Here is a 12,778-nt window from a genome sequence, read left to right as displayed (position 1 = left end):
GGTAGTAGCCTACTGCTGAGCTCTTGTAGCATCAAGGTCATGCATGATACACTAAAGCAGGTGGTATTATAGAAAGCTAGACAGATGTAGCTCTACAATGATACCAAATAATCTGGAAGTTCTAGTTGCACTACAAAATCGAGGGAGAAACCTCATTTTTTGGACCCAATTTTTTTATACCCAAAATTCACCCGTGGTTGGAATCCAATTTTGTGTCCGGATTTAGACTTTTTGGTCTCAGATCTAAGGCAGACTGGTATGAACTGCAAACAGACAGATGAACCTTTGCAAAAAGTAGGATAACATGGGTACCATATCTGGAATAAAGAGTGGTCTCGATACAAAAATAATGGGTCCGTTAGGCAATAAAAATAAAAAGTAAAAAAAAATCAAACTTTTACCCCTCTGCTCATGTGCGAGCCAAATAGCCAATGAAAAATGATGTTTCTAACACAACTATGCATTAGGTTATTGGAAAATCACCTGGAAGTTGATGTCTTAGAATGTATTCAGAAACAGCTTTCAAAATGTGTTTCCTACTCGAATTTCAGGCCAACGCCTCCAGTGGTTAAAGTGTTAAGCAAGATGAGCTTTATCAATGTGACATGTGGATCTTATATGACTGAAAATTGTTAAGAGTGGGATTTTGTTACACTGAAGAACATGTTGCATCAGGAAAGGACAAATTAATAGAGCCCAACAAATTCTGAAAGAGGAATTTGACAGTGATGTAATACAGAATTTGTAAATTTAACTTTATAACCATTCAGTGAAAGTTCGACATGTAGACTAGCATAGTGAATGTTGTTTACAAATAATTTATCATTTTGTTTTGTGTCTATATTCTTGTACTAATCCACATGAATTTAGCCAATTTGTGACTAGAAGTTTAATTGCAGCTCCAGGTAAATGTTTTTGTAATTATTGCATGCAATATATTGATTATGCTTTTTTGCCCTTATATTAGTAATAATTACACTTATACCTCTCAGTATGAATCTACAAAGTAGTTCAGGTTGACATATAATATAATTTCCCTTTAATCAGGTACCTTGATAAACAATAATTAGAATCCACAGGTACCTGGTCAACAATTCCTAAAATTTGGACAGTTTTACAGAGAGGGCTTACAAAAACTAGTAATACCATATACTAATTCATGACTGGGCACGTAAAACTAGTAACACCATATACTCATTCACGATGACAGGGCACGTAAAACTAGTAACACCATATACTCATTCATGACTGGGCATGCATAAAACTATATACTCATTCATGAGAGTTCATACAAAATTTGTAAAATACCCAGTCATGTGAGGACATATAAAAAGCAAGGGTTGTACTGGATGCTGTATCTCAGGTGAAAACTGCTTAATGTATCTAATACATTCTATGTGTATCAAATGGAAAAACCTCCACACAAAACCTGAACACATATCTTTAACAGCGTGGACACCTCTGCAACTGCTGCCAGAAAAGTGACACCCAAATTTCACCACTGGCTTGTGCAAATGAGACAAAACATCACCACCACCATCTAAAGAACTAACATGTTCTCGTATAGAAGCTGTTTCATTACATATATGCATTAAAAGCGAAAAGTATTAAATGGTCTTAGGGCATCGCGCTGTTTGAATGAAGCCGTTACTGGCAAAAGCATGACCAGTGCTGTACATGCTGTATGAGACACAACACACACTGGCCTTCCCATTGACTCACCTGGCCTTACTGGCTTGAGTACTGTACATGCTGTATGAGACACAACACATACAGGCCTTCCCATTGACTCACCTGGCCTTACTGGCTTGAGTAATGTAAATGCTGCATGATACACAACACACACAGGCCTTCCCATTGACTCAACTGGCCTTAGTGGCTTGAGTTATGTACATGCTGCATGAGATACAACACACACAGGCCTTCCCATTGACTCACCTGGCCTTACTGGCTTGAGTACTATACATGCTGCATGAGATACAAGACAACTGACACAGGCCTTCCCATTGACTCACCTGGCCTTACTGGATTGATTACTGTACATGCTGCATGAGATACAAGACAACAGATGCAGGTATTCCCATTGGATCACCTGACCTTCCTTGCTGGAGAAGTGTACATGCTAATTAAGAAAAAACGTGCAACAAACATAGGCCATCCCAAGTGACTTATGTGGCCGTCCTGCCTAATGTACTATACATGCTGTATGAGGCACAACTCACAACAACACAGCCTTCCCCTTGGTTCACCTGTCCTTCCTGCCTAGTGTACTGTTCATGCTGTACGAGGCACAACTCGCAAAGACACAGGCCTTCCCATTGGTTCACCTGGCCTTCCTACCTGGTGTGCTATATATACAGTATGAGACTACTTGCACAAGACATGAGCCTCCCCTATGGCTCACTGTATAGAGACATGATTTTGGTATTCCACAAAAAAAGCTGAAAATTTGAAAGTGGGGTTTGGGGTCCTCACCCTATGGAGTCTCATGGGGCAGCACCCCCGATCCAGGGGTCCAGGAGGCCAAAGATGCATTTTAAAATCATAAAAAACTGCTCCTGGTGCAACTTATGATCATAATATATAACAAAATAATCATTTAAAAAACTAACAAACTTATCACAAATTTTCAACCTGACTTCAATAATTTCACAATATTTATTGTCACAAGAATTTGTTCTCCAATACTTTTGGTGCTTAAGTTATTTCATGTTCGCGTCAGTGTTCACATCATAATGAAGTCACAGTAAGTTCTCAATTTCTGCAGCAAAAATATTTTTTTTTCTTTTCATAACAAATCCATATAAAAAACACCCAAGAACATCAACAATATACAAATAATCCCATATATTCGCTTGTCTTTTTTTTCCAATGGACACAACCTGTTGTTATGCCAATCGAAGTCTTTTTGCAGCTTTTGCAAAGATTTCTTTTGTCTTCTTTTTTGACTGACTTTTTTGGCTCAATGTGCAATCGTTTCTTTTCCTTCTCAATGAGAGCCTTTATCCTTGTATTGGAGACATGCAGCGCGCATATTCTGACAGAAAGCTACATCTGTTCTCTCATGCAAGAAATCTTTCTTCTTACAGTAATTAATTGTACTTTTTCCAGATGCCTTCTGAGCTTCAATTTTTCAGTGTGCAGCTTCTTTTATAGGTGCTGTTCCAAGCGCTTCCAACCACGATTACCATAGAGCAGAGGTCACAACATGCCACTCCTCTAGCGTTCAGTTTTCTAATAAAGTGACCAATTAAATTTCCATCAACTTTTGCTCCAGCCATTCCCATTTCCATATGTTTTTTAAACCTTTATGTAAGCTTCTCGTGTCATGGTCTCTCTCAACACGCTTCTTCTTTCCACTGCCATCAGTTTCCATTACACGAAGATTCATTGGATGAATTTAAACTTTTGACCAATCAGAATACTCTTTACGAGAGTCATGGGCTAACTAATATATGAAACAAATACGTTACAAGGATCGTTTTGGAATGGGATCAAACAGAATGGTTAAAAAAAAACCGATCGGAGATGATTTTAAAAAAAAGGACTAAATCAAGAAAAATTGAATTCGAGTCGGGAGAAAATTGGAATTCCGCTTTAAAACGGAGACAAATCATGTCTGTGTATAGGCTGTACGAGACAAAACTTGCAGCCTGCTTTTTCTGCAAGTTGTGCTGTACAGGCTAGATAAGCACACCTCCCAATATAAAAAGGCCTTTTCATCAGTTCAATTGGTCAAGCGTGCTAAAAATATCAGTAAAGCTGTTGCAATTATTCATTCTATACATTCCAATGCATATATATGCATTATCATCACAAAAGCATTTGAGGAAATATCCATCACCCAGCAGCTTGTAACAAGATGCAATTCTGATGGGCAAATAGATTTTGTTTCATTATTTGCCCATAAATTTCATAAATTTTTTGAAAAGATAATCAATGTTTCATGTTTCTCCAACCTTATGAAAATCTTGTTTTCTGGAAAGTACACCACTGGAGAATTTTTCTAGCCCTGTGTGTGTTTGTGTGTGTGCGTGTGCGCATGCACGTGCCAAGTCTACTTACTTTTTGGTCTCTTCCAAGTGACACAGATATTCATATGCGATGTTCTGCTTCCTCTGCTGATCCATCTGCTCTGCTGAAAGGCGCTCATTGCCTGAAAGTATAATGGAAGTATAACATTCAATCCACAATTATTCACCTGTTCAGCCAATGTAATTTGTTTAACTATTTGCATACTTCTGATTAATATTTTTAAGTATACAAATACAGTGAAAACCCACTATAACGCGACAACTGGGGTCCAAAAAATTGGATCGAGTTAACATTGGGGTTGCGTTAATGCCGGCTTTTACAGTATTTTACTTTTTACAGAAAGCAACTATTTGGCACATATATGTGTATTGATGTCTAATGTATAATAATACAGTTAACCTGCAGTATGCAATCCACTAAACCAATGCTCATTCACAAGTGTAATACACCACTCCCTTGATAACTTGCGCACATTGGAGTCCAGAAACATCGAGTTATCGAGGGACATATAAAATAAGCCCAAAACTAATAAAGTGATCGATGACGTAACGGAGAAATAAGGGGGCGGGGTGGGGGGGGTAGGCAGATTATACTGTTGAATACTCACTTTATAATCGTTCTGAGATTAACTGTTAATAAATATCTCTTCATAACGGTGTACTTTATTATTTCCTCATAGGACAACATTAATTTCAGGATAAATTACAGTATATTGAGGCGATCATTGGAAACATTATTCCACATGGTTTCCGTTCGCTTAACATGTGTACCACTTCACACATTGTGTACTACATCACTAATTTTTATGTTGAATTGGATACATTCTAGTGTTATTGTTTGATCCAAATTAGATGTTTTTTTATATACAAAAGATCGACTCTTCGAGAAACAGTGTCGATCGAACGATAGATTTTAATGCGATAGAAGTAAAATGGAAAACAAAAAAACAAGGGTTAATCAGTACTAACATATTTAATTGGTCTACAAATTTAAAACAACGTAAATTAGAACAAGTTAATACTTGCCGTTTGTGCCACGCTTGACAAATATCAATTCACTTTTTGAAAAAATCAGTTATTTTTTTTTTGTGTGTTACTCCTTGGTTTCTCTGCCAGTGAGCAAAATCCCTCAGATTTTTCAAATGCCTGAGATTTACGTAGTCAACATTTTGGGTCTCCAGCCACCTTATGGCAATATCAAAATATTTGATTGCTTCCTGTGCAGAGGGGTGGGGTGTGCAACATCTGTGTCTGCATCACTTTCAACACTTGTGTTACTCCAGTTTGAATAGTCTTCTGCTGCAAATTTGTTCGCTATAGAAATAATTATAGTTTCATCTGACATGTATTTGGCTGTGGGGCAATCATTGTCAGCACATATCCAATCCTCCATATCATCAAGAGAAACGCCCATCTCAGGACCATGAGTCTGTATGAATTTCTCCCAAACAGCCTCGGCATTAATGACATCAGTTTCACTGAAACATTCAAGTCACTATCATCATCGTTGTCTCTGTTACTGTTTTGCTTTATGACAAAGGCAGCTCCAAGACCCTTAATCCAGCACCCGAGGTCTCTTGTAATCAATTTATTTTTTAATGCAACAAACACTTCCCTAAGTTGTTGATTGAAACAAAGCCGGCATGTACATGTAATTAGGTTCTCACAGAAGTACTCACGGGTTTCGATGTGACGGTCGATTGACTCTTTTTATGTTTTCAATGAACAGAATATGTTACGATTATAATGTTTACACTGAAACGGAATTAAAGGATTAGAACGTGACTTTCACACAGGAAGACGTTTAATTGGTGTTTATTTCATTCTCTGTTGCCACCTGTTAGCATTTACCAGAAGTTTTCATTGACCGCTATTTCACCAGACTGTTTATTTACAGTATACTGACAACTATTTATCATAAAAACTTACATAATATATGATATCTTTAAACAGAGGTCCCGCTAGGATTTTAAAACTGGGTCTTTCTGCCTCTGAATTCAATCACTAAATATCAGTACATTTTCTCACTCGGCCGCCAGCCAAAGCCTTTGAACTAACCGCCTAGCTGTTGCATCATGTTCTTTTTTTTTTTAATGTACTCTAATAAAATGGCAACAGTACATCAAAGAGTCTTTCAGTCACTGAATTCTGTCATTGTAAATATCAGCACAGTTAACTGATCAACACATTTTCCCACAAAGCAGGTGGCTGAAACAGGACCGGCAAATCTTTGAATTTTCCCGCGCACCTATTACATGTGTACGGAGGACTCCCACCTCAGTGATTTTCTGCGTCCCAGATCAAAAATTGGCGTCCAAATACGCGTAATTAAGCGTTTTCGAGATCTCTGAAATTAATTCTTCTTTAGAACTTGCAAATTTCAAAATATGGATTATATTTTTACGGGCATTATTCACCATTTTCGATGATAAAACGAGCAATGTATCAAGGTTTAATTTATCAATTCTTATAATTTTTTCATGTTCAGCATATTTTAAAGATATTTTAGATACATTTTCTCTGGAAAAAAATCGGGAGCCAAGACAGACACCGCGTTATAAGCGGGATCGCGAGTTATCCGGGCGCGAGTTATCGAGGAAGTGGTGTACAGTTAACCTGCAGTATGCAATCCACTAACCCAATACTCATTCACATGTGTAATACAGTTAACCTGCAGTATGCAATCCACTAACCCAATACTCATTTACATGTGTAATACAGTTAACCTGCAGTATGCAATCCACTAAACCAATACTCATTCACATGTGTAATAGTTAACCTGCAGTATGCAATCCACTAACCCAACACTCATTCACATGTGTAATACAGTTAACGTGCAGTATGCAATCCACCAACCTAATCCCTATGCTCATTCAATTGTACAATACACAGTTAACCTGCCGAGTATCACAATAAACTATACAAAATCTTAACCAAAGTCAGTGAAAGATGGAAAAAAGGTCACAACAAACCAATTTTGTTTCGAAAAATCTTGAGAAATGAACATCAAAAGCAAAATTTCATCAAAGTTAGTGAAGCATAAAATACTGTCCATAGTGACCTACATATACTGCGGAGAACGAGTACCATATTTCATACACGAAAAAATAATTGTTAATTTCACTGAACGAAAAATTATATGTAAAATAATTAATTATCATTTGGTGGTACTGACCATGTACGAAAAATAAAAGGAGAGTACCTGAACAAGTTCTACAGAACACAAGCTACTTGACAACCTAACAGTATAAACGTACCAAGTAAATGTATATTTTCTATCTTATTCTGCTCTCAACTCGAAAATCTAATTACAATAAAGGTAAAAGCACTCAAAAAGATTTTTCTGTTATTAGTGAACAAAAGAGAGAGAGATAGAGAAAGAGGATTATGTCTCAGTGTGCAAGCTCGTCTGCATCTAGAGCATATGTAGCTGTTGTGTAATGTTGGTAAAAAACAATTAGGATGGTTGGAACATGTATTAGTTATGGGTGTTAGTTATTGGCAACGCAACGATACGAGTCCACATTGTCAAGAAATTAAGTGCATTTTGTATTTTAACAGCAACAATAATCTCATTATCAAATTGCAATAAAAAATAAAGAATTTTAAATCACGTTTTATTTAATGCGCGAGAGTGCAGGCACACGCATGTGAGATAGAGAGAGATGAAACAAATTTTGTCATTGTACAAGACCATATTTGTTAAGGGTGGTTTTTATTTTGTAGCTTTTGCATAGAGGAAAAAAAAAGACTATATTATGTTATGTGACAATCCTCATGCATTAGGACCCTACTATATTCCATTACCAATAAACACCACTAAATCAATAATTCATTCTTGTTTTAATTATGATGTACATTGTTACAACAACCACATGGCTATGCAGTGTTATTTACACGGTAATTAAACATGCTTAGCACTTTGGTTATCCAGATGTAACCAGACTGAGGGCAACAATGGACAGAAGAGGTCAAATCAGCAAGGCTGCCAGTAGGGAAATTAGGCTCTCTTTAGGAAATGAAAATCTGTCAATGTGCTATCGAAGCCATTGTCCATGCAGCAGATATTATGAGGACAAGCGATCATACGCATTACTTGTTATTCAAACTCACCAATAAAGATAATAGTGGGGTATATCACAGAATAGATTTGCAATAAAATGTTAATTATCAATTCTACGGAGTCTGTGACTTTCAAGTTTAAGATGGAAAATGACAAGCTTTCATATTTTATTTTTGTATGACTATAATGAGACAATAAACCTAATTGACCAATTGTCTGTGGTCTTCACTTTAGCATGTAATGAGATGTAACTTTTGTAGGATAAGAAAACATCAAAGGTGTGTGTGTGTGTGTGATTTGGATTTTTAATGTAGCTTTAAAAAAATTTCAGTCATATCACTACAATGTCTGCAGTGTGCCAGTTTATAGTGATGTCTAGCACTTGGGCATCATGACGCAGACATGTAGCATGATGTCCCACCCAGTTACATTATCCTGACACTAGGCCGACCAGTCCTAACACTAACCTCTTAATGCTGAGCGCCAACCAAGGCAGCTGTTAGTACCAATTTTGTAAGTCTTTGGTATGACTCGGCTGGGGATCAAACCCACAACCTCACGCTTCTGAGGCGGACGCTCTTACCACTAGACCACCGGAGCGGTTAAAACATCAAAGGGCTTCCAGACTCGTTTTAAAATGCATGTGGTGTTTTGTTACGGTGACAGACTTTTAAAGGAGAAGTAGTTAACGATAATACTTAAAAGTATGGTCTGTGAAGTCCTTTGTCTATTTGTTAATAAACACCAGTAATGTAATGTAATGACAATAAGAGAGCTTATGCACATGGGCACCCACAGGATTTTTTGCGGGGGGGGGGGCAGTCAGTCACAGCCGGGAGAGTTAGTATAGTAAGCAGTCTGAAACTAGAGCTAATAGTTACTAAGCATTTTGAACTAAATCTTGTGACATATTTTCAGCTTCATTTGCATGATTAAACTTGTCGGAATTTATATATCTATATATATTTGCAGTACAATTTCGGGGTGGGGGGGTCCATTTAACCCCCCTTTGACCTATGCTGCGGGAATCCATACTTGTGCATCAATTATTTTATTTTGAAACCAATAATTTAATAATTTTTGTAATGACAATACAGTATTTTTGATCTTTTCTGCAAACAAAAATCTTTTTAGTAGAAATTTTATGTTCAATAATTTAATGGATTTTTTCAAAAAATACAAAGTGATATGTACGAAAAATTATGATAAATTTAAATAATTCTTATTCTGATAACTGGATTGTGTACGAAAAATTAAAGGGTACGACAAAATACATGAAATACATTAGTGCTCATAAAGATGCATTCCCAAGTTTCATGATTTAATATACAACAGTATGCAGACAGCGTGCCAAAAATCTGCATAGTCATGACCTAATAAATGCAACAACTTAAGCTAAGCCAGTAAAATGTGAAATACAAGTCACAGTGACTTGTTGGTATGGGCTTGGTACTAAAAGAGATAATCACCCCACCCCCACCCCCCGATCACAGATTAACTTCTACACCACTAACAGTAAAAAGTTAAATTGTATCAAGTCACTGAAAAGTGAACTATGGGCCAGGGTAATGCCCTAACAAAGTTTAATGATTCAAGAAAATATATGATTTATACATCATGCAAAACACAAAAACCTGACCAAGAATGTACAGCAAATGTATATGTTTATACCAATTTAGACCCCTTCCCTGGAGTATGTCCTGCTCAAAATTCTCGCCTAGGACCTTGCAAGAAAGAATCTTGTCTTAAGTTTAATGCCATTTTTCAGCACATGATAGGCTATAGATAGCAGCTGACATATTATATGATGGAGAAAGAACCCGGAAGAATCCTGAGAGGAACCACCAACCCAGAGAAAGTTACTTGAAAGCTTTCACAAATTACCCATGCTGTCTGACCCTGGGACTTGAACCCATGTGGATAAAAATGATATGTCTGTGACCTGTACAAGCAAGCACTTTAGATCACTCAGCCAACTACTGAACGTCTTAGCAAAGTTTTGCAGGTAAGACAATACAACCATAAACATACCAAAGCCGCTTGTCCTCTTGATGTGGAAAATTTTAAAACAAGATATTTTTGAACTGCATCATTTTCAAAGCTTCTGATCTCCAGTTTCTCCTTTTTGACTACATTTTCATATTGGGTGTCAGTTTGCTATATAATCGACTCAGCATTCTCAGGGGTAGACTTGGATCAGAATTTCTTATTCGTGAACAGCGTCAGCTAAGTTAAAAACTACTGGCCTTCCTGAAGATTCACTGATAGGATGACCCAGTTAGACATGATTTTTGAGGCATGCATGTACAATGTATAAATTACTTCATTATGATGTATTATAATGTTCCTTTCAAATAGCAATTAAAAAGTTTTCTTTCCAGTGCACATACTTTACGTATCTGCCTATATGTTGTGTCCAAATTCAAACAATGCACCAACAGATCAGGATCTATGTTGTTTATTCCAAGCATATAATTTATCAATTTCTTTGTAGTCAGAAGATTGAAAAATTTGCCAAGTCCTGCTGACTTGTCACTAGTCCCTACCACAAACACAGACTGGCGAAATTTAACATTAGTTGCCATCGGACTATTGAAATTATGAAAATCGCTAATCTGACAGAAAATTTACAAGCCTCAGCCTTATGGACTAATGTCAATTTCTAGCTGTGTTCCACCGATTACTGTGATCAAACTTAACAGAGCCAGATCTACCTGTGCATTATGTGACTGCAGAGCTTGGTCCATGCAGTTTGCATCTGAATCAGTCTTGTATAAAATAAATATGGATAGAATCTGGTGTAGTTTTTCCTATATGAATTTGTACAACAATACTGTTTGAATCCAAAATCCCCACTTATCCATGTGAAAAGAGTGGAGACATACATTATTGTCCCCATTTTAAGTGGGCACTACTCCCTGCTCAGCCCCATCTTGAATTTATCACATTCTAAACGTGCATTTTGAGTATCAGTGTAGTGTAAGTTACCTATACTGGTGACTTCAAATGTTAATATGACTTGAATGCACAAAGGAGTGCATAAAAACGACCTCTCACTTACAGGGAGCATTCTCAGAAGACACTTCAGTGCACTAAAAGCCCTGGCTGACAACCCCCACTCTGCCCTGAACTGTGGTCAGGGGATGTGGTCAGATTAATAGTGTATAGATTTAGCAAGAATAGGACCAGGGTATGACCACACTAGCAGGAAAAAAAATCTTGTGACCTACTAATATCATATCACTCACACAAGACAATGTATTCTCAGGTTGATAAAGCTACCTGTTTTCTGTGTGGCCTTGTATTATTGTGTTTTGACCATGCATAAAAGACAGTGATCAATTTAATACCTGGTTGTGGAGCTTGCCTGCCAATTGGAAATGATTGTTCATGAATACAGCATAATGTGACAACTGTACTCTGAACAAACTCGTCAATTTATCATGAACATCAATTATCCAGTTCTTTAGTTTGGTATCCATACTGTTATTCTCATTTTTTTTAAATCATCTTTACAGTTTGGTCAGAAACACAACACCTGGCATTGAAATAATGTCCTTGTGAACATTTTTGAGTCATCATTTGGGAATTCTAGCAGAATTATAATGCTGTTATTATTTTTTCTAAAGGGTATCTCAAAGGGCAATGATTTAATATTGGATTTATGAAAAAGTTGATTAATGTCCAGCTTTAGCTTTTATTTAAATAAAAATAGTTTAAAGAGAAACAGATGAAATAATTTTGTTGATTCTACCTCATGCTTCATCTTTCATTTGTTGCAAGAAAAAAGTCCCCAACACTAGCTGAATTAAAAATGAAAAGTTCTATGAACAGTAACATTATAAATAGATCCTATTAAAATGTATAATTCAAAGAGCAAATGTCCTTCCAAAATAATAGAACATTTGACACAGAAAATACCATTTTTCAACACTGGATCTCCAATGGAAATTTCTGTGATATTGCATACTTGTCTGGAGTTAGGTTAGATGAGCTGCATAGACTGATTTTGATGAGACTGCTTATTTCCACCTAAAGTGTATCAATTTCACTACTAAGCATTCCAGTTGATGGATATTCATGTAAAAAGATGATTGATGGATGCAGAAATTACAGATCTATTGTAATGTATTTGTGGCTGGATATTTGTATTATCTGATTTGGAACTACAGACATACAAATTTTATTTACAGTCGGAACTGCATCACAAAATAAGAAATAGACCGGTATGTTCATTGGAGCCATTTTAACATACAACAAAGCTGTGGTTGGATAACCTTCTGTCAGTTGGGAAACTGACATAAGTCCACATTCTTCTCCAAGCATAGGTGAGTTTACTCACTCATTGGGGGGATTCCATGTGACAGGTCAACCCCCAAGGTTTCTATCCAATGGCCAATACCCTAAGTTTTATTTGCAACAAGCCCATGTGGAGTAAATGGGCCATATTCCAAAAGACTACCTTTTCTACCCAATGCTCTTTGGGCAATCGACTGAAAAACTGGCCACCAAAATGTTGATAGTAATAGTATAAAAAAAAGTTCCAGAATGTAGGGTAAATAAAATTCCCACGATCACATCCAATCATTGAAGAGAATATTGTGCAAGAATTTTATTGATTTCTTGGGACCAATCAGAGTCACACAGTAACATGTTAACATGTTGTCATATCAAAATATTA

At 36.6% G+C, this 12,778-nt stretch overlaps 1 protein-coding gene across 1 annotated transcript in view; it reads right to left on the bottom strand.

The window, feature by feature from the left end:
* LOC149801336 (ras GTPase-activating-like protein IQGAP1) overlaps positions 1-12,778 on the bottom strand; it is a 275,437-nt gene that overhangs the window by 241,675 nt on the left and 20,984 nt on the right. The window contains exon 2 of the mRNA XM_089955390.1: positions 4,066-4,156. Coding sequence (XP_089811516.1) covers positions 4,066-4,156 — 91 coding nt within the window. The remainder of the gene's footprint in view (positions 1-4,065; positions 4,157-12,778) is intronic.

Source organism: Sinohyriopsis cumingii, chromosome 4 (genome assembly GCF_028554795.1).
Source record: "Sinohyriopsis cumingii isolate HCF-2022 chromosome 4, ASM2855479v2, whole genome shotgun sequence".
Taxonomy (NCBI): Eukaryota; Metazoa; Mollusca; class Bivalvia; order Unionida; family Unionidae; genus Sinohyriopsis; species Sinohyriopsis cumingii.
The sequence above is the reverse complement of the archived record's forward strand: the minus strand, read 5'-3'. Positions and strand labels throughout refer to the sequence as shown.